General features: G+C 37.5%; 3 protein-coding genes across 24 annotated transcripts in view; 2 read left to right on the forward strand and 1 right to left on the reverse strand.

Moving 5' to 3' along the window:
- Positions 1-13687, forward strand: part of LOC136241021 (uncharacterized) — a 17730-nt gene extending 4043 nt beyond the window's left edge. For 2 of the 22 annotated variants that reach the window (XM_066032188.1, XM_066032190.1), the window contains 11 exons: positions 275-360; positions 3832-4209; positions 4384-4456; positions 5560-5681; positions 7639-7745; positions 7806-8029; positions 11826-11919; positions 12278-12434; positions 12663-12721; positions 12770-12888; positions 13103-13663. In XM_066032188.1, coding sequence (XP_065888260.1) covers positions 12418-12434; positions 12663-12721; positions 12770-12888; positions 13103-13225 — 318 coding nt within the window. In that variant the 5' untranslated portion in view covers positions 275-360; positions 3832-4209; positions 4384-4456; ... (3 more) ...; positions 11826-11919; positions 12278-12417 and the 3' untranslated portion in view covers positions 13226-13663. The other 20 variants (XM_066032187.1, XM_066032189.1, XR_010694090.1 and 17 more) reach the window with 20 other exon arrangements.
- A 738-nt stretch (positions 13688-14425) lies between these two features.
- On the forward strand, positions 14426-19610 carry LOC136240997 (NLR family CARD domain-containing protein 3-like). The gene is made up of 9 exons (XM_066032095.1): positions 14426-14719; positions 14778-15119; positions 15173-15502; positions 15552-16988; positions 17101-17238; positions 17796-17963; positions 18975-19374; positions 19429-19465; positions 19518-19610. Exons 1-8 carry the CDS (start codon positions 14704-14706, stop codon positions 19436-19438), a joined length of 2841 nt encoding a protein of 946 aa, XP_065888167.1. The 5' UTR covers positions 14426-14703; the 3' UTR covers positions 19439-19465; positions 19518-19610.
- A 522-nt stretch (positions 19611-20132) lies between these two features.
- Positions 20133-27573, reverse strand: part of LOC136241012 (uncharacterized) — a 104932-nt gene continuing 97491 nt past the window's right edge. Inside the window, exons 10-11 of the transcript XR_010694086.1 lie at positions 20397-20467; positions 20133-20346 (exon numbers count right to left, since the gene is read on the reverse strand). The gene's annotated coding sequence lies outside the window, so the exon portion shown is untranslated. The remainder of the gene's footprint in view (positions 20347-20396; positions 20468-27573) is intronic.

The raw sequence follows: 27573 nt of genomic DNA on the forward strand, positions 1-27573 counted from the left end.
AATACCTTATAGAAGATTGTTTTTGAGAGTAAAAAAATTTTTTTTGCAAATTGCCACCATCTAAAATAAATTTAAGGTGTGATTCTTCATAGTCTTTATAAATAATACAATTTTGATTGAGCTACCAATTTTGAAGGGAAAGCTTTTGCATATACGTAGTGCCAATCTGAGACAACTGTGAATTTTTTTCCTTGACAATAACCCACTGTACAGTACATTATACACTATCACTATACACACTATACTAATATGTTATTATCCCATACACTAACAGAAAGGAGAGGATCAGATCAGAGTAGAAGAGGTAGAACTTGTAGCTGACCGCAAATGACACAACTTGAATCTCAACTAATAGAAGAGGTAACATGTATACAGTATTACCAACAGTGATGTATAGTTGTCCTGCTCATAATGTTGTACATGTTACAGTTAGTGTTCCACCGATAATCGGATCGGTATCGAATCGGTGCCGATATTAGCATTTCTGGCAAATCGGTATCGGTTGCTGTATCACTCCGATATGCTGATATTTTCTGTAGAATTAAGCCAAGCTACCTAGAACAAATAATACAAAGCAAGGTAACAGCAGGATCACTCACGTGAGTAAACTGCTGACATATGTCACGTGATGTGAGTCTAAACAATCGAGAACAATGTTACAATGACTGGTCGTGTTAAAAGAAGTGCTGTGTGGGATTACTTCGTGATTAATGTCGTTGATGAAAGTAAGTTTCGTGCTCTCTCTGTCCAGCGGATGTTCCCAGAGGTGGAAAAGATGTTTAGAGTTATAATATGAGCAACATGCGTTGCCATCTTGAAACTAAGCATCCCGATGAGTTCTCACAATTACAAGCCAAAGAGAAGGAAGAAAAAGAATGAGGTAAGAGTAGTAGCTCAAGTATCAGTGGGAGTAGTGACCAGCCAGCAATCATGGAATCTTTCACAAAATCCCAGCCTTTGGCATTTGACAACCCGAGAGCTAAGGAAATCACTAGACGAATAGGTGAGATGATAGCACTTGATAACGAGCCATTTACTGTAGTGGGTCACACTGGCTTTAGTCGGTTGTTGAAGCTTTTAGAGCCCCGTTACAATCTTCCATCTGACAAATACTTCTCTGAAACATTGATACCAGAAATGTATCAGAAGGTTTGTGCAAAAGTAAGAGTTTCCCTTTCTTCTGTATCCCATGTTATAGTATGTTCACGTTGAGCTGAATCCTGAAAAACAGCTAAAAATTGAAAATGGATTTTTTCTCAACAGAGTTAACATTTCAGCCAACCAGATGATTATTGGTAACAGCAAAGGTGTCAACAACAGACATGTATGGTTTGGCTCCATTTCAAGTTCAGGAAAGGGCTGTAATGGACACTGTACTTATATGGCTTCCCCATAGGAAATGTATTGTGAAAACTTTGATTGGCCGTAAATATTATGTCAAACATTTGAACAAAAAGATTTTGAAATATTTTTAGTGGGTCAAGCAGTACAACAAATGAGCCAAATTTCAAGATCATGTGTAATTGCATCCATGAGTTATTAAATGTTTTTGAGGGTTCAGCTCAACGTGAACATACTATAGTGTAACAACAGATATTTGGAGTTCAGTTGCACAAGATTCGTACATTAGTTTAACATGTCACTCCATTGCACCAGATTTTACCCTGCAACAAGTTTGCTTGCATGCAGCTCCTTTCAATGATCATCATACTGGTGAACGTATCGGATCCATGGTTACCAAGTGTTTAGATTCCTGGAACTTAAGTGACAAAATACATGTTGTAGTAAGGGACAATGGTAGCAATTTTGTAGCCGGGCTATGAGATGCAGCCATTCCTAGCTTTGGGTGCTTGGCCCATACGCTGCAGTTGGTGGTTAAGGATGGTTGTTTAGCCCAACCAGTGTGGGACATTATAAGCATTCAAATGTAGCACTGCAGTCATTGTTGAGGATTGAAAAACAGTTAGGGTTGTCACCAAAGAGATTAATCCAGGATGAGCCCACCAGATGGAACACAACCTTTTATATGTTGCAAAGAGTGGTGGAGCTGAGAGTAGCAAGTACTACTGCTGGAGTAGAGCTGGATGTTCCTGTTGAGCTAACAAGCTCAAATTGGTTGCTAACAGAGAAGGTAGTGAAAATTCTGCAAATCTATGAAGAAGCTACACGTGAAGCCAGTGGTAATTACGCTACTGTTGCTGTTGTTATCCCAGTTGTTAAAAGTATAATGCGTTCTTTGGAAATAAGTGATAGTGATGCAGGAGTGACGAGAATGAAGAGAGAGATGCTGAGATCATTGAGGGAGTGTTACAGGCAGATGGAATCTAATGAGTACTATGCTATAGCCACTTTATTAGATCCTAGATTCAAACAGAGTATTTTCATCTTCATCTTCAGTTGCTTTAGCCAAACAGATGCTAATTGCTGCACATGAGAGATTGGAAGATCAAGAGGAACAAAGTCGTACCATTGCTACGAAATGTGCAAGGTTAGATCAAGATGATAGCAGTAGTAGTAGTACTGCTGCTAAGAAGAGGTCATCTCTTTATGGAAATATTGTGAGGAGCTCATGGATGAGAATTCTGAAACAGAAACTTCACCAGTGTCTACACAGTCTGTGGTTGATAAGTATCTTAAGGAACCAACACAGCCAAGAAAATCAAATCCTCTTTCCTACTGGAAAAGTAAGCAAGACAGTTCACCTTTGTTAACAGCTTTAGCACTATGCTACTTATGTGCGCCTCCTGCAAGTGTAGCATCAGAGAGATTGTTTAGCTCAGCTTCTAACATATGTACTGACTTGCGTAACCGCCTTTCTACTACAAAAGTAGAATACTTACTTTTCCTCAACCAAAATTTACGTACAATAAACTATGATTATTAATTGGTACAGTCAGTGTGTCATACAGTAACATCTTTAAACTTTAATAGTTTTTTGTGGTTCTGTGTTGTCACTTGTAGTGTACTGATTGTCCATTGTCATTTGCTTTGTCATCACTAGTAGTTTGTACTTTGTAGTCTTTGTAACTACAGAAAAGTCAATAAAGTATAATGTAACGTGTTACCTCATAATTGTCATAAACATATATCGGTATCGGTATCGATATTGGCAATGTAAAATCTTGTGTATCGGTATCGTATCGGCAATGTAAAATCTTGTGTATCGTTATCGTATCGGCTTTTCTCTGTATCGGTGGATCCTTAGTTACAGTACATGTTGTATGTAACGTGTACATTGACTTTGTAACATGTTTAGGAGGTCATGTGAGTAGGGTGTGTACAGTGTTAGGCCACTTGTATGTTTCAGATCCTTGTCCACATTGATACGTCTCACTACCTAAAGTTGGTTGTTATTATGACATCATACAAGTATTCACCATTGTTCCCTATCTCAGATTGTATGACTTACTTAAGCAGGTATAGAGGTAGGAGGCTGAAGACCTACTTTATTGTCGTAATTAGAATTACATATTTATAATTGCTATAATTAGGATGATAAATCATACCACACAGGTGTTGTTGTGAGGTGCAAATTTTTGTGAAGCTGTTAAAATAGCAAATTTCTGTGATTAGGAAATCTGTGAGACATGAACGATCTCTCCATAATTCTATACTTTTCTTTGGATACTAAATAAGGCAAAGCTATGAAAACTTAACACAGAAAGAGATCGAGCAATGGAAATATAAGAAATTCAGTCTGTCTACAGAAACTTTTTGCAAGTTTTAGTTTCAATTTTTGCAACAACAAAAAATGCTCTCTTCTCACACATAACCCAATGTATGGCATGTTTACCATATTTAGAATTGTTACTATATTGGTGTTATCATTAGATCATCTTACCAGACTTATGGTAACAGTATTATCAATATCAACATGAAGATCAGGACGTGAAACGAAGATACTTAAAATTTTCTTGTTGGCCCCAACATTGTAACCTTACTGGACATTGTCAAAGATCCCTTGGGTAGGTGAAGCCACAAAGGATTAAGGAAGACTCAAGTTAAGTGATTACCAACTGTACTGATGTGTAGTAGTAGTTGTGTTGTGTGTAATACTGTATTTACTTGGTTAAATGCTGCGGTGTTTATTAGTTCTGAAATTGATGTGGTTACTATTTGATGGTCACCACTTGATGATTGAAAAGAATTGTTTAAGCCTTTATTGACTGTGGCACCACTCAAGTTGCAGCATGTAACCAAGGAAATATGGTATGTGTGTGTCCTGTGAGATCTGGTCCAATAACTGTGTAATAAGGTCTAATCCAGCCAACTAGAAAACATGTCACTTTGTATACAAGTGACCTTCCTAATGTGGCCACCTGTTTAATAAGGTCACTGTGTAATGAGGTCAAAGGTCAGTTATGATCATTATTTTTTTTAAAGGGGAAGAGGAGAAATATAAGAAGTTGATAGTATCAGTTTATTCTAACCAGATATCTACCAAACAAAAATACAGGTTTGTAGCCTGTACTTAATAGCATATAATGTAATTTTTTTTAAATTTATTTTTTAATGTAATACTATGTTATATCGGTTATCGGAATATCAGCTAAAAGTCCTATCGGTGCACCTATTATCTTGAAAGTTGAAACCATATAAAGAGTTAAGTTGATAACTACTCCTGTCTGTAGTCTCCTTATCAAGAATGTGTCCAGGCATGCCAAAAGGTCATGTGATCACAGCCTACATCCCATTACATAACAGATCATATCTCAGTAACAGGATAAGTTGTCTATATTCTGTAACTTGCACATTAAGTGTTTAACAAAGGCTTAAAATTACTTGACCATACTGTAATCATACGGTACTGTATGGAGGTTTGGGCTTTCTTGCCCAACCAAAAGCCAGTGACACTTTTTAATAACAGGTAGTTGGCATTGGTTACAGGGATAACTAAGCCCAAAATGTCTTTAGAGTCCTTCCAACAAGTTTCTATGGAATTTTAATAATTTCCCATTTTACACAGAGTATATAAGTAAAGTATTTCTCAACTATGGTTACTGCTACAGGCTTTTGATGTCTTCTCTGTTTGATGTGACTTTACCCTGAGACGTGCCTTTATGAAAACCGTAGCCGCTACTGTACAGTGTATGCATCGTGGAGTTACCTTTGTCCTCCTTTATGTCGATGATCCCATTTCTTTTTCCACTACTGTATCTGCATAAGTGTTGATTCATGGTAGTAACATGTGGTAGCTTCAGTACAGCTAGCTGTCTCGAAAATTGTCTGTAATTTACACTAGTGAAATAAAAGATTAATTTTGAAAAGGAATTGCTGCAAAAGCCATGAAACAAGAAGGGATTGCTGGGGTCATGATGTAAACCACAAATCTCTATTTTGCCTCTTTGTTGTAAGATTAGTTAGATGGTACATCCTAGTTGAGTCAAATTAGGGATTTGTGTATTACCCCAGCGGTCCCTTCTTGTTTGTTTGCTTTTTTAGCGATCCCTATTTCTAAATTAAAAATTTAAGTTTATGCTTTTTTCCAAACACATTTATGGTTTCTGGACAGTGGGTGAAGTACGTACACTTAAGTGCTATTTTTTACATATCCATTAGGACAGTCATGGAATGAAATGAAACTACAGTACCCTAATAGCAACAGTATGGGATTGTACCAGGATGGGATAGGAGTCATAGGACTTGGAGCCGCTTTAGTAGTATTGGAATGTACTAGTTTAGTAAGTTATGGGATATGACTTGTTGTTAGTCAGTATGGGTGGGATATGCACTGTCTACTAATGTACTGAATTACATATTTACTACAAGCTAAATTGTGTACTGCATGTTTACCAAATAATGAGGTACATGTTTAATATAACTAGTTACTTAGTGGGCGTGTACAAATTTCTTACAAGCCTTCAGATTGACCTGAATGTTGCTTTGAAATTAAACAAAAAATTAAATGTAATTTTCTAGTGACTGATTGACTGACTGACTGACTGACTGACTGACTGACTGACTGACTGACTGACTGACTGACTGACTGACTGACTGACTGACTGACTGACTGACTGACTGACTGACTGACTGACTGACTGACTGACTGACTGACTGACTGACTGACTGACTGACTGACTGACTGACTGACTGACTGACTGACTGACTGACTGACTGACTGACTGACTGACTGACTGACTGACTGACTGACTGACTGACTGATGCTTTCAAACAAATGTAAGGCTACTCAATGTTGCTTCAGCCAGACACGTACGTTTTGGCATACCACAGTACATACAATGCGTTCTTCATGAACTTACCAGTGTCCTCCCATTCATCTTTGCTCATATCGTAAGGTGTCGATTTGACGGTAGTGTGTGATGGCTTCTCTTAATCATCCATGTTTTTCATAGTGGCTACTTTGATTGCAGTACTTTTCGAACAGTTCTTGATTCGTAATGCTGTGTAACAGGTTGAACATAGCTGACAATGAAGCATAACTATACTTCACGTAATAGCTGAGGTACGCTGTGCCATTTCTGTCTTTTGATGCGGTATGCGTGGGCTCACCAGTCATAATAATATTATTTTACAAAAAAAGTTAACAAACAAGTACACAAAAATATTTGGACTTTCAACTGGAGTAGGGACCATCATCTAACATCAAATGTAGCATTAAAAACAAGAAAACACCTACAGGCGGCCTGATAGAACTTTTACAAAATCATCAAAACTCAAAATTTCATCTGCCTCACTCGCTCGCTCACTCACTCACTGACCATGATCGCAAGCCTAGAGGCCAAACAAAGCAGCACATGTTCACAACTTTATGCCACAATAACTAACTCACTAGAGGGGTGCGCCTTTTGGGGTTCCGACGAGTGTGTGCCCTCTGTGCCTTGTCTTTCTTTTATCTTCAATCAGGCTGCTTGTCTTTTTCACTCAACGAAACCATATTGAGGCATTAATTTTCCATAACAATACTTTCTTTGAGCAGCATAATTTTAGGTGCTTAGAGCGATCTGGTTGGGTGAGACTATACTGTACAGAGGTACTATATACCTGTATCTTAATGATAGGTCACAATATCACACCTATTTTTTATTCTACGCTCATTATCATTCTGTCGAGACCACAATGACCACACTCCTTTTAGGCTAGCTGTATTTAAAATGGAATAGTGATCACACATGTTCAACTGAGTAGTGGCTAGTTGGTAGGCTGACTCTAATAATTGATTGAGACCATGATGACTGCACCCCTTTTAGGGCAAGCCTCAGGGCAAGCACACACCTTGTAGGCTAACTCGAGGTACTCTAGTACAGCAGTCACCCTAAAAGAATAGTCACACGCTGTATAACAAAAATTGAACAAACTAGTATATTAAAAATTATAAATTTAAAAATGAAGTAGGGATCCAAGCGATAAAAAGTGAAACCAGAGATAAATGATGGTACCTATTACAGCATAGCTTGGTGAGAAATCCCTACTTTGGCATTGTATAACAATTATTATGTGTGAATGCCAAAGTAGGAATTTCCCACCAATCTATGCTGTAATGGCTACCGTCATTCATCTCTTTTTTCACTACTTTTTATCGCTTGGATTCCTACTTCATTTTTAATTTTTAATATACTAGATCATTTACACTTTAATACTTTGACATAAATACAGTATAATGTTATTTATTTCGTACAGGTAGTCCTGTGTAAGCTACTGTCACTGTTGTTGTCCTTACTAATACTACTACAAGCACCAATACAGCTTCACCAACACTGCTGGAGAAATGATTTACCAAAAAAATGGTAAGTAGGTGCTAATCAGAGTGTAACATAGTGAGGTGTACAGATTTTATAAACCTTCAGACCCTTTGTAGTGCTCTACACAACCCTTACACCTTGTTCATACTACCTTCTAACCCGGGTACAGCACAGCATAGCTCAAAATAAACTGCAGTATGAATCAATCAAGTCATGTTGAACTGGACCGGCTTAACATGACAAGATGAGGTGGGCTGGCATGGGATGGCCTAGCATTCCAGACTGTTCTACTCAAGTTATGATAATAATTTGTTTCTGTTGGCCACACAGTAAGTGTTTTCTACATAATCATTTACCAAATGTACCACGAGATGCACCATGCTTTCGGTAGACTCTCAAATGTTTGGTTCTACTGACATTGGAAAATGGTCACCCACTGGCAGTGACTATAACATTGTACAACTTAGTCTTCATGTTGTTGATACATTTCAGTACAGTTGTTTAAGTACCTGTAAATGAATTATTATACATTGTGTACTTGTTCTAGTTCAGTATTATTTGGTGCGCACAATCTCCAGCTTGTTTGTTGATGTTAGTTGAGCAGTAGTGTGAACAAGGACTGTTTGATGACTCAGGGCTGGCTTGAGTTGAAAGTATCCCGGGACTGTGTTAATGAGAGGTGTTAGATCTTCTGGTTTATCAAAATCAAAGACTCCACATTGTATTCAATAACTAGTTATTGTATCATTGTACAGAAAGAAGCCAAGATGTTTATTACCAGTGTAGATGTCTAGATGACCTGTTTGTACAGTGAGGGACCTCTTTATAATGAACTGTCTGGGACCAGCTGATTTGTAGTATTCAAAGTCCTATCTGTATTGATTTGGTTGTGTAGGGGCCTTAGGAACTGTTCTGTAAAGAGAGGTAAAAAGTGTAATGTCCTTAATTCAGTGAGTACTTTAAGAGAGACAGTGTCACTGTATTTGGGTCTGTGTATATAATCAACTGATATTGTATGAGATCTACTACAGTATATCAGTGTTTGATTATTTTGATGACACACCCATTATGTGTTGTTGTGTGGTGTCTGAGTTGTTCTTATAATGGTTAAAATCAATGAAACGAATTGAAGACACTTTTGGTCTTGGTTATACCTAACCAATACTGCTAATGTGTCATAAAGGTATTGTGGGGTTGTTTTCTGGTCAATATTTTTGTGAGAAAGTGTAAACCTGCATGATCCCTACTATACGTACAGCTATATCAAATAGTATGGTAGTACCATTTAAGTATGGATTGCCCCAAAACTTTTACGAGCCACCCACAATCCAGCCTTCAAAAATCAAAAGGGAATTTTGTTTTCCTATGTAAAATTTGGAACTTGCTCATGTGCTCGTAGAATTGTCTCGCACCCAATCCAACTTTGATTGATTTGCAATAGGCAGTCCATGCTGGTGTGTGGAAGGCTTTTCTTGTAGTACTAAGTCATTTTGGCAATAAATAACTAGCATTTTAAAAGCTTGGACATTCTGTCCACACAAAGTCATACTTGTTCAGACATTTGCTAATAATGGTCAGAAATTGTCCAATGTCAGACCATAATTTCAGGCTCTGCCAGTGGGATGTGCCTTTTGGGGCTCTGATGAAGCCTTGTCTTTACTTTTAGTTTCAATCAAGCTGCTTGTCTTCTTCATCCAAGAAACCGTATCGAGGCATTAATTTTCTGTATCAACACTTTCATTCAGCAGCATATTTAGATGCTATAGAATTATTTCAGAGCTGGATTTCAGAAGCACTTCAGTGCCGGCGCTACTATAAGAGGTTAGATATGTGCAACTTTGTGATTGGGATCCTGTTCGTAATAGGTTCACGACCACACCCATCAAACAAAGATCTAGGTGGACTAATAGCGATAGAGTACGGAGATCATGTCTCTTAACAATCTAGCTAGCTATTTACTTACACAGTAAGATGACCTCATCCCTTATTGGTCTACACCCCTTGGCTGATTTGAGATACTGTAATCCAACACTCACTTAAATACAACAGTAATGTATGATATTCTAATTGAACAGTCACAAGTTACATTGTAGCTAGCTGTGCTACAATGAAACTTAGTAAACTTGATTTTAAAAAAAAGTTTATTTAAAAATGAAGTACAGTAGGGATCTATGGTGAAACAAGAGATGAATGATGGTACTACAGCATAGCTTGGTGGAAAGTCCCTACTTTGGCATTGTACAAAATAATTGTTATAGCTAATGTGCCAAAGTAGGGATTTTCCCACCGAGCTATGCTGTAATACCATCATTCATCTCTTGTTTCATTACCTTTTATTGCATAGATCCTTACTTCGTTTTTAAAGTAAATTATTTTTTTTAAATGCTATGATAGTGGGGGCCTCTCTAACTTTTAACCCTATCGTGGTTATATTTATCCAGTACGAATATAAAACATGTGCTGAGTGCAATTCCAACATGTTAGCTAGCACTTCTATTGTGTGTTATGTGCTTATCCTGAAACAGGCATGCACACAGTGGTCCCATCTCTGGTGGGATTGTTTACGCACTACTGTGAGTTAGGAGATAACCCGATAAAGCTTTTTTCTCAATTATATTCGAGGTATAAGTCATGTTTTTAATATTGATACATCATTATAGATGATCGTCAATAATAGCTGGTGGTGGTTTTCTAGACGTGTAGCGTCATGTGCATATATCTGCATAACACAGGAATTGTGATAAAACAGATGATCATTTACGGTGTGATTTGGTGTGCCTTATGTGTGGTGGAAAATGAAGAAACTTCAAACAGTATTGTATTGATAAGGTTGTGTAGGGACCTCAAGAACTGTTCTTTAAGGTGGCGGTTACCTCACAATTTCCGGTTTGAAGGATATTTTTAAAATTCAGTTATAAACAGATTTGGAGAACTACGCTAAAGTGAACACAACCAGATTGTAGACCAGCTTTTCCTCTATCTACTGTACATGCTGGTCTGTATGACCATTGTAGATTGAACAGCGATGCTAGAGAACCGATTGTACAAGCATGCAAAAATCCTTTCGGCACCAGTTTACACAAAGCTCGTTGCATATTACGGCAAGGTAAATCGTGCAATCTATTCCTTAGTAGCATAAGTAGGGCATGATCAACAAACCTCCAGCCTATGCCAGACTGAAATATGGCTATGGCATTATGAAGTCCTTTTGGCCACCGCAAAATGGCCTAAAACCTGCTGTAACTTTGATAGACGGTACAAAAACTTTTTTTTTTCTCAACATGCGGCCCTGCTACAAATACCAGTCGCTTATTTTACACAAATACAGAGGTCTCCCTCACTAGTATACTAGAAAAAACTGATGTAGAAAGTTGTACTAACACTCTAACATACCATGCTAAAACCACAAATGATGTATGCCGCCAAAGTTTTGCACGAAGCACCCGAATCTCGGTGAACAAAGGTTCTAAACTATTCTACTTACTTTAGTGGATGTCTTCTTTAATAATATTCACAAAACAGTAACGAATTTCATTTTATTACAAGGCAATGGGCCTTAGCACACACTACAGTTATTTTAATTATCACATAAACACTAATCACATGATGTAATAAATGAATATTTGTAGTGTGACGTATGGCTTCATTTGCAGTGGCTTCAAAACCACAACTTCCAGGTAACCACCACCTTAAGAGAGGTAAAATGTGTAATGCCCTTGAGAGACAGTGTCACTGTATTTGCAGTGACTGCTTTCAAGAATGTGCAAGTGACACAAAAATCATCGAGGCAAAGCGAAGCCATAGAAATTGTCATTTAGAATTCTCATAATAAGTGAGGTACTACATAAATAATGGGTGTGTCATCAAAATATTGTTTGAAAGCTAATGTACTGCAGTAGATGTCATACAGTTTTCTCCATCAATTTTTTACCTCTGTGGTAGATGTTTGACTTTGTTGTTGACCATCCAACTGTGTGTTGATGTAAAAGTGTGTGCATTTCTAACAGTTTTGAGTGTGTATCATCATTTCTTATAGCTTAGTACATAAAAGTGATAAAGTTTCACATTTGTTGTTCAATATTGACTATTGAAGTGACATTGTTACTCATCCAGCTTTGGTTACAGCCCACACACTTCCTGGACGTAACATCCTGGATGTGATGACAAGCATGAAATGACCAGTGAGGGTAACCTGACCACAACTGGAGTATATGATCAGGTGAGCAATTGTTGTTGTACCCTGTGTGAAAAATTTCAGCCCTTGGTGTAAACACATAATCCAGTTAAAGTTTGTTTTTAGTTGATATAGTGACAACTATTTTGGACCGTACATTGTATAGCCAACAGTGATGTACTGTATAGCTGGTAATTTTCAAAGGGTTTTTATTTTCGAATATTTTGAAGAGGCCCTTCTTTTCGAAAATAAATTCCCACGTCCAGTTGCTCTTCACAAACAAATTCCCACAAGTGAAAGCAACAATCCAACTTTCAGTGATTCGCTTGTGTATTCCTCAAACTTTAGCTCAGTATTACTGATGATAATGGGTAAACTGTATCATTATTGTGCCAATAACCAGGAAACAGGTGATCCAGAAAGGGATGCCGTCTGCTCTAGAATCTATGGTAGTGGATAGCTATAGTTAGCTACAATCAAGCATGATTGAGACAGTGAATTTACTCCACTCTGACTCCCCAAGTCTCTCTCCAGTGCACAGGGATGGGATTTTTCCATCAGTAAGTCAGTTTTTGGCATATCTTCATAATTTGTGATGCAAATTTCTGTTAATTTGAAATCCACCCGGATTTTGAAATATGTGCTCTTTGAAATTAAAATCTTTCGAAATTGCTTCTTGTATGAAGTTTTCTGCTTCGAAAATAACCTGCTATATGGTACCTATAACAGTGTATGATACATGTACCTGGTTTGTATTAGTGTTACCAGTTGATATTTCTTCCCTCCAGTAAGGTAGTGGGTGTGGGTAGTCAAAGAAAACTCCTGGACACTATACACTCTACACCAGGTATGTGTGGATCACATGATTTTGTATGACATCATCTGATCACTGAAGGTGTCCGTTTGTCCGGAGTAACCAGTGATGGGAAAGGACAACAATATCATACACCACATCATTTGATTGGATCATGTGGTAGTGACATCATCATTATAGTTGGGCGTGGCATATACGAGGTAGTCAGGTTATTAGAGTAACTGTTTTATTATTGTAATTTTATTTTTGATGTACAATATTGTAAAGCACCATAAGTTCATGAAATAGGAGATGGTTGGACTGGTTGCTTGAGCCCCACCCATGCACTAGCTGTCACATGTGATCTAGGGGTGATGTCACTTGTGTGATATGGTGGTGTAGTCATGTTATTACTTGGTGCTGATAATGCTATAGGGTCCTATGTCAGGAGATAGCTTACGACACAAGGTGGTGTGGTCAGCTGATAATTGTATAGCATCAATCTACATAACAGATGGCCATCCTAACTATTGTTTACTAGAGCAAATTATACACTGATTTGTACTGGTGAAGATTATATGTGGTAATTGTAGTGGCTCCTAATATTCTTGTTGTAAATACTCAATGATCTGTGATAAAGTTCTTGTATGAAGAAATAACACATTAGGTACTAGTACAAGTGATGCTCCATTGGACAGTCTCAAATGTGCTGGATCCACAAGTGGTCAAGGAGTTATTTTTTCCAAGCATAGTTTCTAAATGCTGTAAATTTTGGATTAGCTTTGTACAATTGGGAATTTTGACAAATGCTAAACTTGACCATTTACACTACAGTGAAACTCAGACTCCAATTATTCAGATTCTCAGTTAACTGAACTACAGAAATGACTACCCTATTAAAGTAGTGACTGTTCTATTAGGGTAGTTGATAAACTAAAATGTTCTTTGTACAGAGATATAGACTTTTCAGACTTATGGTCCCAAGGGGTTCAGATAACTGAGGTTCCACTGTACATACATCAGCATTGACTTAAATGTTGAATATCAGTGAGAAGCATAAAATATTTTGAGGGATAAATTTTTCAAAGTTGAGCCATGTTGCTAAAATTTTTGCTGATAACCCCCAAAACTGTGAAATCAGCGAAAAATCTTCCCCTCTAAATATTTAGGCTACACAGTATAATATACTTATGGATGTTTGACAAATTAAAATTTGAAGAATTTGACTAATTCGTCAATTTTTTGTTAAAATTTCCTGTTGTATGGTACATAGAAAGGTATAGAATTTCACCTTTACTATGTACAGTAGGATGTTAACACAATGGTGAGATAACAGTGTAGAGATGAAGAAAATAGCATGATAGTCTTTTATAAACATGTAGCAAGCTTCTTTTTGAGTTTTCACACCTGTAGTTTCTACTAGCTTATACCTACCACATTTTGAGGGACCTCTTAAATCTTCTCTAGTGTTGAAGACTGAACAAGACCCAGTAGTGACTTAAATCCTACCACAACATATAGTCTAGGTGTGTACCACAACAACTGGGACATGGAGCTACCTCTACTAACACACTGACTTCTCCCCAGCTAAGGATTTATCAGGATGTCTGCACTTCATAGAGTAGTATCCCACCACCCCACATACATAGCATTATAGCTACTTGCATACAGTTACAACATGTGCACTGATATTAGAATAATACCTGCAGCTGTGTCTGATCAGCTGACAGATGTTCTTAAATTGTTACCAGTACATAAGCAGGGCAACTCAGTGGCCTCAGGGACATGCAGGCTAAAATCCAGCTAAGTCCCGGATCTATCCTTTACAATAAGCAATTCAAAGTACCTTGTTAGTATACGATCGAGTCATGCATTAAATTCGGACTGCATGCACTGTCAAGGCCAGACTTGCGGATGTCTCTGCACCAAAACATAAGGATATAAACAATGGGCGGCAACTAGGTGGGCATACCCAGCCGCTAGCTGCTAATGTAGAGAGGTTAAGTGCAATATTATAATATATAAGAGACAGCTAAATGGGGAACAAAATAAGTAAGAGATTTAGTTAGGTAGGTATGTGTGCATGCTATTCACCGCGATATCACTACAGGTAAACCGGGAGAGATGTCCACCAGTGAAGTGTTCCAACACTTCTTCCCACAATTAGTAAACATACTCCCAATGAATGATGTCACGTTTACTGCGCAATTGTTCTCATCCAAACTCCTTCCTGGTAATGTTAAAGATCAAGTGAAGTCACAAGCTACACAAGCTGATAAAGCAACATACTTTCTGGATCATGTGATCAAGCCATCAGTAACAAGTGGTGTTGGTAGTAGTTTAAATAAGCTCCTTAAAGTGATGGAGGATAGTGAGTATGATGATGTGAAGGAACTATCACAACAGATTAGAAGTCGACTGAGAGACAGTCCAGCCAATAATATTGAAACTGGTGAGTTGACCTGAATAATATTGAGATGATCGAAGTTATGTTGTGGTCTGTAGGTCTCCATTCAGCTACTACACAGTGTACAAGTGGTCCTCCTACTGTACAAGAATACTTAGTAGATATTAAAAGATTACAGGCCAGATATACCAGACAACTACCTACCTCTAAAATTGACTGGCCGAAACATTGTGTGACCCAGTATGTGAGGTTGGCTCTTGTCGAAAAGGAAGATGTCACTCTACGAGATGAGAATTTGAATGAGATCACCAAATTGACATTGAAAGGTGATGTAGACAAGATCTTGAAGAAGAAGGTGCCACTTGGTGACCTAAAGGACATCTTCAACAAACCTTGTCCTCGACTGATACTAATAATGGGAGCCCCAGGTGAGTATTACAAAGTATTAGTAGTAGTGATGTAGTATGAGTTGTGTAGGTATAGGCAAGACGACCCTTGCCAATGAGATCTGTGTGAGGTGGGCCAGGGATGGATTTTTAGCAGAAGATTTTGATCTTGTGTTGCTAATTCCATTGAGGTCAGCTCGTGAAAGATCAATTGAAGAAGTAATGATAAAATACATTGGTGGAGAGAAGACATACGAACTACTAAAAATGTCAGCAGGTGAAAGATGTCTGATAATTTTCGAAGGATTGGATGAGGTTTCAGCAGAACGTCGAAGAAATGATGATCTCTTAGTAAGTGTGATCAAAGATTGTACGCTTCTAGAACAAGCAACAATACTGATCACATCAAGACCTCATGCATGTAAGAATGTTAAGGCTGGTCGTACAATAGAAATTGTTGGATTCGGCAATACTGAAATCAAACAATTTGCAGAAAAATCTTTTACTGATTCCCAAACTGTTGAACAGTTTCTACTACAACTCGACGATTATCCACACATCAGTAGCCTTTGTTACATTCCCATGAATTTAGTTATGATTGTAGATATATTTCGGATGAACAAGAAGAAGCTTCCATCAACTCTAACTCAGTTATACCAGTTCTTCATTGTGATGATAATGTGGAGACAAATTGAAAAGGAGAGCGAAATGAAGGCATCTTGTTTACCTGTAGCAGTAACACCTGCTAATGAGGAGAAGTTACATAAACTATTGAATGGTATCCCCAAAGATGCAGTAGGAACAGTGTTTGTTTTGAGTCAGTTAGCTTATCGTGGCTTCTTTTATTGGTACAAAGAAGAAGAAACTAGCTACACCTGGAAGAAGGAGTTGAAGGACCCAAAAATCATATTCACAATGGAGGACCTCATCCAGTGTGGCATCGAGGTGACAGCTGACTGGGATGGGTACGGATTGTTGAAAGTGACACACACTCACCAGTTACCCACAGACACTATTACGTACAATTTTGCACACCTTACCATTCAAGAGTTTTTGTGTGCACTTTACATGTCAACACTATCTGACCAAGAACAGCAGTGTATACTGAGTGAATACTTTGAATATTTTCCTAATGTGTTTATTTTCTTGTGTGGCCTAACAAAATTAGTGTCTCCTGTAACAACACAATTTGTGTTGGAGAAGTTGAAGTCAGGTAGGAGGACTGATGTTCTTACAGCATTACGTTGTGTGTATGAAAGTGGAGAAACTGATCCACCCCAGTCAACTACTCTTTTTGAATTGAGTTTGAGTTGGACTACTTTGCAGCCATATGACTGTCCGTGTGTAGGCCACACATTATCATGTTATCCAGTGGTGAAGGTGAATATGATTAGGTGCAATATTGGTGACAATGGTGCAGAGATGTTAGGAAAGAATTACAGTGGCCATGTACTACAAGAATTGGACCTTTTTGGTAATGATCTCACTGTGACAGGATTGAAACATGTAATGAAGATTGTTATGAAAAGTTAGTCCCACTATTAACTGTTGATATACTGTGTGATGTTTGTGTGTTAGTGAATTGACAACACCTCACTGAGCTGTATGTATTTGTAATGTGTACTGTTATCATTATACAGGTAGTGCCTCATTAAGAGTGTTAGATGTTGGTGGTAATCCTATCAGAGATGATGGGATATCATTGATGATGGACGGACTGCAGTACAACAAGACCCTCACTAAACTGGATGTATGTGAATGTGGATTTTCAGCTAAAGGTACTATATAGTGTAAAATGTAGGATGGTAATGTATACATATACATGGTGGATTGTTTTGAGGATATGAATTTCCCAAATGTCAGAGTTTCACCCTAACACAACCTTATGACTCCCATGTTCAGCTCACATGAGCTAATGTTGTATGGATCGTTGGTAATTTATTAAGCATTATTAGTTTCATGGAAACACGTCTATCCATGAAATTGATGTTACTGAGAAATTCCACACATGTACATACAGTACTGTAAACAGCGAAAGTTTGGAGTGACTAAAGTTTGGTGAATTTGGTGAATTGAGTTAATTCACCAAACTTTATTTGCCAATCAGCTATTCAGTACATAGTTCCCATATTATCTACATGGTGAATTTGCCAAAATTTTGTCCGCCAACCTGCTTCGCATGCTAATTCACCTTGCCAAACTTTCATCATTTACGGTAACAAGAGTTGTAGTATTGGAGACTGTTCCACACATTGTATTGTTGTGCCTTATAAGGTTAACAGATTACAGCATATTGATAAATTTTAACTGTTGCTATTGTTTATGATAACTACAGGTGCCAGTTGTATTGGTGAATTTTTGAAGGAGAATTGTACCCTGAAAGTCCTTAGGATGAACGGTAATCCTGTTGGTGATGCTGGTATATCGCAACTAATGGACGGGCTATGCCTTAACACTACACTAACTGAACTGAGTGTACAGAGATGTGGAATATCAGCTAAAGGTACAACATGTAATAGTTGTAACACTGGTGGGAGTGGCTTACCTGATATGTACACACTCACCCTTGGGCCTCACGTGTACATGTCAGACAAAGCACAACCACATGTGTTAAAAATAACATGTTTCACTTCATTGAAGTACTGGAAACTACAACACAGTACTGAAGTAGTACATGTGGTACAGTTGATAACACATTGGTGTTTGGTGCCAGAGTGTATATACAGGTCTGATCTAATACATGAGAGAGGTGAAACATTTTTAGTTTGTTGGGACTTTTAAGGAACAGATCTAGACATTTAGACTTGTTTTCCCTCAACTCAGTACACAAAATGCTTAGTGTCATTCTTTGTCATAACACAGCTAGCTGGTGTACAAATAGGTCGTAACATGACAAAGAATGTACCTCATGAGTTAACATGAGATTTGTACACTGAAAATTATCTTTGATCCACCTACACAAAGTGATCAATACAGTGACACCTCACTTAGTGATCACCTCTATAATGAGACCACCTTGTTAGGTCCCTTGTTAGTATACCTCATTATTGAGGTTGCATGTTTTGGTCCCATTGGCTGGTGTCCCTATTGATGAGTTTCCATTGTATTACAATGTAGTGTATTGTGTAATAACAAGATGTAGTGTTTGTGACCATGTTGATGTTTTGGTTTTGTATAGCTTCCTTAGTTCATTACAATCACTGATGTAAACATTATACTGTGTGATGTTTAAATTTTGACTGATGTTCAAATTTTACATATTCTGACTATTTACAAGTAATCCATCAAATGTGTTGATACCTTAATTCTCCCATTACAATTTTGTGTATATGGTACGTATGTGTGTGTGTAGTTTGTGTGTCCACAAATATTTTACCTTGAAAGTTTCTATGGTAACAGAAAGGTAATGGATGATCTGACACTTCTCCACCAAATTAGGTCATTGTTAGTAAATTGTGAAACTTGTCCCTCATAAGAACATGTAGTAATTGTTATTGTCTACTGTTCACTACAGGTGCCAGGTGTATTGGTGAACTACTACAAGAGAATACTGTACTAGAAGTGCTTTTTATGGGAAGCAACAAAATATGTGATGATGGCATCACCATCATTGCTGGAGCTCTTGGTAAGAGCAGGATCATGAGACTGCATATAGGCGGTTGTGGTATTACTGTTACTGGAGCAAAAGCACTAGCTGCAGGTTTAGCAATCAACCGAAGTATTACAAAATTAAATGTGGGGTATAATCCCTTCACTGTGGAGGGAGCTCGTCTGATATTACAGTCTGCAGTGAATAATGGGATATGTGAAGAAGTGACAGTCAACAATGAAACCACCAATGGTAACTACTATTATGATAATGAAGTTGAGAAGATTATTACAATCCTACAAACCAGGAGAGAAGCAAACAAGAGGTAGGTAGTGACATCATCCATGATGTAATAAAAAATGTCATTATTGTAAAATAGGTCACCATAGCAACATGACCACACCTTTCTTGATCAGGTAAGCAATATTGTTATCATTAACCAGTGTTAATGTTCTTTATTACTGGTAGGAACTCTTTTAACAAACATAAACAACACTAACATGTGTACACTCTTAATGTTTTCATGTTGTTGATTTTATTCATTTAATTAAAATACAAGTATATTATCATTATACAAAATGTACAATTCCTAGCGACCATATGCTTGTGAGAACATCTATACATCATGTCTGTAACTGGACAATGTGTCTTATGAAATAATATAAGTATATCTATCTATGACACTCCTTGGAGCCCCACCCACTAGTGATGGTGTAGAGTTGTGCCTCAGGACAGTTTAATGAGTGCTCATATAAATTATAACATCCCAAAAATGGCCAAAACTTTAGCCATTATGCATGCATCCAGCAAGACCTTACAAAATTGTTTTCAGAAAATTTTCAAATTTAATTTGGCCCCAAATTCCCCAGAGATTTCATGTCATGTTTACACATTGTTTGGTTTCAGTGTGCTTTAGTTTGCCTGTACCACCTGCATGAACAGATCTAAAGCCCCTAATTATAAGTTCACGATGATCATTACGTCAAATTAACATTTCATCATTAGCATAATTAATTCATAATGACAATAATTTCAGTTACATTGTACATTGTTACAATACATGTACAGGTAACTTTTGTGTATGTTAGCAATTTTATATGGCTTCATGTTTCCTTTGATCCAACGTTGCTAGAGATGACATTGTCACGTGAGTGATCTGATGATAATCTCCAATCTGGCCCTGCTTGCCTGACCATAATGGTCGTCGTAATCCATGAGTTGAAGGACAATGTACTTTTTATTAACAACACTATGGGAACTTGGTCACATGATCCATTCAGTCACAACTTCACATAACCTGACAACAAAAGTTTAATTACACAACACATCACACAAATATCATCCTACCTTCTCACATGACTCCTTCAACATGTAAAGTTGATCCAGGTCTATACTCTCTACAACTTTTATGTCTGTAACTTTAACATAAGATGCGTCATGTTACCTACATGTAGATGACAGTGACACTAACATAACTTAGTGATATTGTAACACACCTCACTGGTCACCATGGTGATTACATCAGAAGCTCTTGAAGTGCTTCAAATGTTAAGCACACTCACACAATTCCAGTACAACAAGATGTTGACAATGATATCCTATCATAAAACATTTGTAATAACTACACTACACCTAAACTATGTACAGTTGTACACATGTTTAATAGAACACACATAATTATACTGTACACATACACATGTACACTACACATACATTCACACAGTCACACTACATACACAGGATACTGGTATTATGACATAACCAACATGAACACATGTGACATGTGCCAGTAGTAAGTGTGTATTGTGTGTGTATGTGTGATGTGCACGTGTGTGCAAGCACTCGTATAGTGTGACTTATTTTGCTACAACTGTTTGGTGGAAGTAACAAAAAATACCTCATCATTTAATTAGTGATGTACATGAATGGATTGTTACTACTGATATGTAAGAAAGAAGGTAACTGACTGCTTTATTAGAATATATGACTGCTTTATTAGAGCAACTTGATTTGGCCGAAACCTGATCAACTGAACTGGTGGCACTGTTCCTGGTGCTCATCCGTCCTTCAAGACATGTTCAAATAACTTGGAGCTTATTCATTTATATACAGAACCTGTTCATTTACTTTAATAAAACATACATCATAGACAAATACTCTAATAGAGCAGTCAGTTCAGTGTTCGGATTATCTATACTACTATAACTGGACAGTCACTAGATGTACAGGTATGACTGGTTAATGTTAACAATTACAAACGTGACTGGATCTGTAATGGCAAATTTTATCAGTTGATGGTTTATACTATATTGACCAGAACAATTGTAGCAACTGTGGCTTGTATATAGCAGTAAGCTTGGAGTAGCCCAATATGGTTATCTCTAACTACTTGTATGTGCTACATATAATCCTTTTGTGTATGGTGTCAGACTTTGTTGGGACTACTAATCTTGCCCTTATTGTACAGTGGAGGTCTTTTATATAGAGTAATCAATTCGGAGAATATTCACTGTAGTTTGAGAGTAGGTCAAGGGTAGTCCCTGCCAATAGTCCTGTAGAATTACTTGTGACTGGGATCAAAATCGAATCAAGCAATCAATTTACAGTGATCAAGATGTCTTAAAAAATGGGCAATCAAGCACTCAGTAAGTCAACTTGTAAATGGAACCAGGAGGGTTCTATACTGAACTGTCGAGCGATCAAGACATGCTTTCAATGAAATCATGCAATCAAAAGGTATATTCCTTCAATCAAAAAATCTTGATCCCAGTCACCAATGGTTTGGTCCAAGGCTCAACATAATGGACTACCAATACACTTTTATGATGGTCTGAGAACATTGGGCTCAGAAATTAGCTGATGGCTGGCTATCATTTTAAAGGTGACGTTATCGTAACCACTGAGCAAGGTTCATACTTGTGACCAAGAGCAGATATAGTTCACAAAATACATTACACAAATACTGGCCATTTCTGATGTACTGGTGAAGCTAACACCAGATAACCTGGGGGATAGTAATACACAGTGACTTATTATGACATCACTCAGTATAAACACTTACAGGTTGACATCAAGGAAGACTTATTGGAAATCATACTGACTTTGATCTTGTTGGTAGAACACTGTTGACCTCATCTTGACTCCTGTATTAGAACGTTAACACTTGTGATATACACCATTTGTCTCTATACATGTCACACTTCACATAACATGTACTACAAACTTGAAATTGTTTTGTAACATCAAGCGACCGACTGTTCTATTAGAGTGTTCTCCAATAATCTGACATACACATATTATGTGACCTAATTTTTAGAAAACGGATGATATCTGCACATTATTCAAAATTTATTTTATTGATTCTTTGTTGTTTACAGGGACAAAGAAATGGACTGGCCAAGTTTCAGTTTCATTAGTTCAGCAGTGTGGGAAATACCACTAGACAGCAAATAAATTGATATGTATGGAAGCCATTGAGAAAATAATCTACAGGAGCTTACATAAACCATCATAACTTACTGATACAATGGTGTATGGCATTGAATCTTGGCTCTTGCATTTGCCATGAATTTGTGAATCCCAAGGTATACCTGTATTCAAGAAGGAAGGCAAATTTACTGAAGAAAAATCATCGGTAAAATCTTTTGTTGCCACAACGTAAACAGATGTCTGCAACTCCGTGTATGGAGGATTTTAATCTTTGTTGTCCATCCTGTTTGTCACATCTGTAATGGATAAAACACATTTAAAATACACACACACACACACATATTATGCAACTTTCACTTTCCTCAGTTGTCCTGTGATGTAAGTTGTAGTTTAGTATTTTTACAACTAATTCAACCACCAAATACAACTAGCACTTGTAACTAGCTTTTAGGCCACAACTAGCCCCCCTTTAGCCCCTAACTTCAACTATCAGATGTGTAGTGAAAGTTTGAATGATTTTTGTTTTATTCTTACATGTTGGACCACATGAAATCATTGATGTGCTGCCATCAATTGACACTTTGTGAAGTTTGTGAAGACAAGTAAAACACAAGGTCCAAGATGTATGTATTACATGTACTACAGTATGCACCTGTTGAGTTGACAGTGACAAATCAACCCATAGAGTTAATTTACGCTTGTCTGAAGCATCAGTTAGCTAGTATTAGTTAGTAACAACTTCTGGAAGCAAAAAGGTAAATTTTGTGGCAGCTTAGAGGAATCATGTTGTATTGAAGACACTGCCAAAGTACTGTGAGGGTATTGTGGGACTGGTTTCTGCTTTATTTATTGTGGGAAGGTACAAGTCACTACTACACAGTACTACCATACTGTATGATATTCTAAACTACTTCACAGTACTGGAGAATTGTCACAATTAAAGAAAATAAGATTACACAATACTGACCAGAAGCCACACACAAACAAACATTGAGGTTGACACTATTTGATAAGTACCAGACTAATTGTTTATAAATTGGTCCCTTTGTGTTAAATCCTATGGCTACTATAACTTCAACATGTTACAACAGTGGATACTATCCAAGTGTAGCAACTATGGCTTGTATAGTCGTAAGCTTTAATACTTTCTTTTTCATTTACCAAAACACTTTCATGATGGTCTGAGAACATTGGGGATTAGCTGATGGCCGGTTGTCATTTTACAGGTTTTTGCAATTGAATTCGGCGACTTTGCAATTGAATTCGTCCCGTTTGCAATTGAATTCGTCCCGTTTGCAATTGAATTCGTCCCGTTTGCAATTGAATTCGTCCCGTTTGCAATTGAATTCGTCGGTTTTGCAATTGAATTCGTCCCGTTTGCAATTGAATTCGTCGCTTTTGCAATTGAATTCGTCGCTTTTGCAGTTAAATTCGTCCATAACAAGAATGGCAGCTGGAGCAAACATGAAAACATGATGTAGCAGCTGCTACAAGAACTTGTTCAAGTACAACAGTAGTAAACAACTCTTTATAAGGCAATAATTCTTCCTCTACAGCCTCTCCAACAACATTCCAAACTCTACTACGCCATTCGCGATGGGTGTGGTCACTCGCGAGCAAGCTAATTAACTTGTCAGACAGCTATCAACTTCGCGTACTACCAGCTTCATTTACCTTCTAGTGTCTCAAGTGTAACTCTCCAAGGCATAAATAGTTCATCTCTTAATGAACGGGTTGGTTTCTTGGATCCGTTTTGTTTATGACGAATTGTAATGCAAACGCGACGAATTCTATTGCAAAACCGACTAATTCAACTGCAAAACCGACGAATTCAATTGCAAAACCGACGAATTCAATTGCAAACGGGACGAATTCAATTGCAAAGGCGACGAATTCAATTGCAAAAACCTGTAAAGGTGATGTTATAGTAACCACTGAGCAAGGTTCATACCTGTGACCAAGAGCAGATATAGTTCACAAAATACATCACAGATATACTTACCATTTCTGATGTACTTGTGAAGTTAACACCAGATACCCTGGGGGGTAGTAATACATAGTGATTTATTATGACATCACTCAGTATTAAAACTTACAGTTTCTCATGTGCGACATATGGATAGATGGAATGTCAAAATGTCCATATTTTCCTGGCAGGCTTATTGCCCTGTACTTCCAACCAACTGGGATACAACGAGCATCATTAATAATTATATCAGTCTTGTTTGTTGTAGCTGTAAAGCATGTAACAAATGGAGGGAAAAGAGGAATACTGCTCACCAATTATTTACAGTAGTTTATTCCACTCCATCTAAACCTGTAGTTTTGCTAAGAGCTGGTCGACTACCATGTCATGGAACCCCACCGTAGCAATGTGACGACAACATAACCAGTGAGAATCATCTCCTTGGCTATATAGTTTTAACAACAGAATCACATAACATGCATACATACACCTTGGTAGTCTAATGCAGCCACAAGGGATAACTGCACAACATACACTAACAGGTTTCATTGTGAAATTATTAAAAAAAAATTAGCTAACTGTTCCAATTACACATATACTGTACGATACAAAATTTTGGCGATTTAACTCGTGATAGAATTTGGCAGATAATATTTTGGCAGATGTTTGTGTCATACTACATTCTCTCTATTTAGTTGGCTAAAAATTGGACAAGAATGTTTTGGTGAATTGAAGTCATTTTGCCAAATCCGCCAAAATTTTCTCCCATCAAATTTTTGTATCATACGGTATATCAAACCAGGATGTATGGACTGTATCTAGGTTACTATTGTACCTTGTCTGGTCTGCCAATTTTTATCTGAATGATAATGGCCACCTGTGTGCTGTGCTGCCAGTGAGGAGGAGTACTATGTCCTGTGAGGGGAGAATAGTAAATGCCAATAAATGATTAGTGCTTCCAGTCTGAGGTAATCACCTTACCATTTTACCTACCCCCTAAGTTATGGAAATTTGGAGATGATAAGTGCCTGCAGCTCTGAAGGGTCTGAGGACTCTATAATAGAAATGCTCTGCTGGCAAATTAAGGGAAGGGGAGGCTTTGATGACAAGGTAAATTGGTTTGTAATGAGTTTGATCCTGTCTGAGATGTCATGTGACTACAGTCTTGCCCCCAGATAGCTTGCCAATATTGAACAAACAAATTGGCAGATGTATGTATGTAGCTGACCACAAACTTATCTCTAAGGCACATATCAACCTGGAGACTGGTCACAATTGTTTATCTCATATGTACAGTATATAACTAGGTACATCACTTCCCCAGAGCTAAATAGCCAACACTTTGCTGTTGGCTTTATATACAGCGGATGCCCCTGCAGTTGTTTTCCCACAGTGACAATTCAAAATTAAAATGATGACTTCAAAAAGATACTACTAAAATGCTTTGACAGAAAATTTCAAAAGCAGAACATTGTAACAATAAGAGCTCTTGAGAGTTATAAGTACGGGAGGTTAGGTCTAGAAAATATGTGGCAGATAAAGCTGAGTTACAAATACTCTATTTTAAATGTCAAAGCTCTTCACAACAGTGGAGGGGTAGTCACTTCTATATTGCTAGTTGATATACTTGCGACCAGAATCAAAAATTGATCTTTGAAATTTTGCCTTCATCGTTTGATTTCACCTGTAAAAGAGCTTTGATTCTTGATCATCTACTGTAAAAGCCTAGTAAATTCTTGTGTTGCCAAAAGTTAGCTTTCAAAGGTGTTTGATCATCACTTTTGCAGATGTCTTGATCACTTGACCCACTGTACAAAATCCCCTTGATTGAATCTTGATCCTGGTCTTAAGCATTACAACAGACAGTACGTACCCCTTGTAGTAGTGTTGTATGAGTAATTAACTAGTAACATACCAGAGCCACTGAGGTCATTGGTGCTGTCCTCTTAAAACTGCCTCCATTTCTTGATAGCAGCTGAACGAACTTGTTCAAAAGTAAAACCAGTCCTCCACTTTACCTACAACATAGTGAACATACAATGAGAGACATGATCACAGCTTTACAGCTTAGCGGATAACAACTCTTTGTACATGTACACACTTGTTTTGCATATAAGGCCCCCATTTGGTGATTATTAGTTTCTCATCCAGTCTTTCTAATTATAATGATGCAGGCGGGAGGGTATTACCATTAGGCCATTACAACATTAATACACTGATGTCCCTATTTTCTTTCTTTTCCTCCCACAAATTAACATTGGTTTTTAGCTGTGGTCATACCCTATCGAGTTCATCATAGCAGGATTTCAGTTAAATGTTGAAAAACTCAGTGTTGAAAATAGAATCCACTGCAGGAAACAACATTTCTCCTAGTGCACTGTATCGTTAATTTTAACAAGTTGATGTTGTGCTACTTCTAAAAACCAGGCGCCAAGCAGCTAGCTAACTCATCTGGAATAACTATAGACAGTATATACTACTATGAATTAACCAACTTGAACTATGTATTACTACTTTACAATAGGAATAGGGTAGTTTGATAATAAAATTAGCTATTTCTCGTATTTCGTAATTCATGAAATATTCGTAATTCGTTCAATTACGTTGCTATGCACTGCTAAGGAAGCGTTTGTTAAATAAACCGCTTTAACCAACATATTACGCACAAAACTATCTTCTAAACTGTTTTATAGTGTGACTAACGTGTTTTTTTCCCACAAATTCTCTCGACAAAGCCTCAAAGCTGCTCTTCATTTTCGTTCGCGTAAGTAAGGGATACGCCCCCTTTCAACTCGAAGCGATAGGCTATTCCTGGTAGTGTACGAGGCCTGCACCGTTATTTTTCAGTTGCTAAATGCCTGAAAACCTCAAGGGGAAGGTAGTCTGAGGAAAGTCACCACACCGGTATTTCAGTCCGCCGAAAAGAAACCACCTCAGAGCAAAGTTCACCTGTGCAGAAGTTTAATACAGACTTCATTTCACTTTTACTTCTTACGTAAAAGCTACTTTTACCGTTATTAAACGATTTTGCTCACGTGGGTGCATACGGACAAACATAGGTAGATAGGTACATAGGTAGATAGATAGGTACATAGGTAGATAGATAGGTACATAGGTAGATAGATAGGT

Source organism: Dysidea avara, chromosome 12 (assembly GCF_963678975.1).
Source record: "Dysidea avara chromosome 12, odDysAvar1.4, whole genome shotgun sequence".
Classification (NCBI taxonomy): Eukaryota; Metazoa; Porifera; class Demospongiae; order Dictyoceratida; family Dysideidae; genus Dysidea; species Dysidea avara.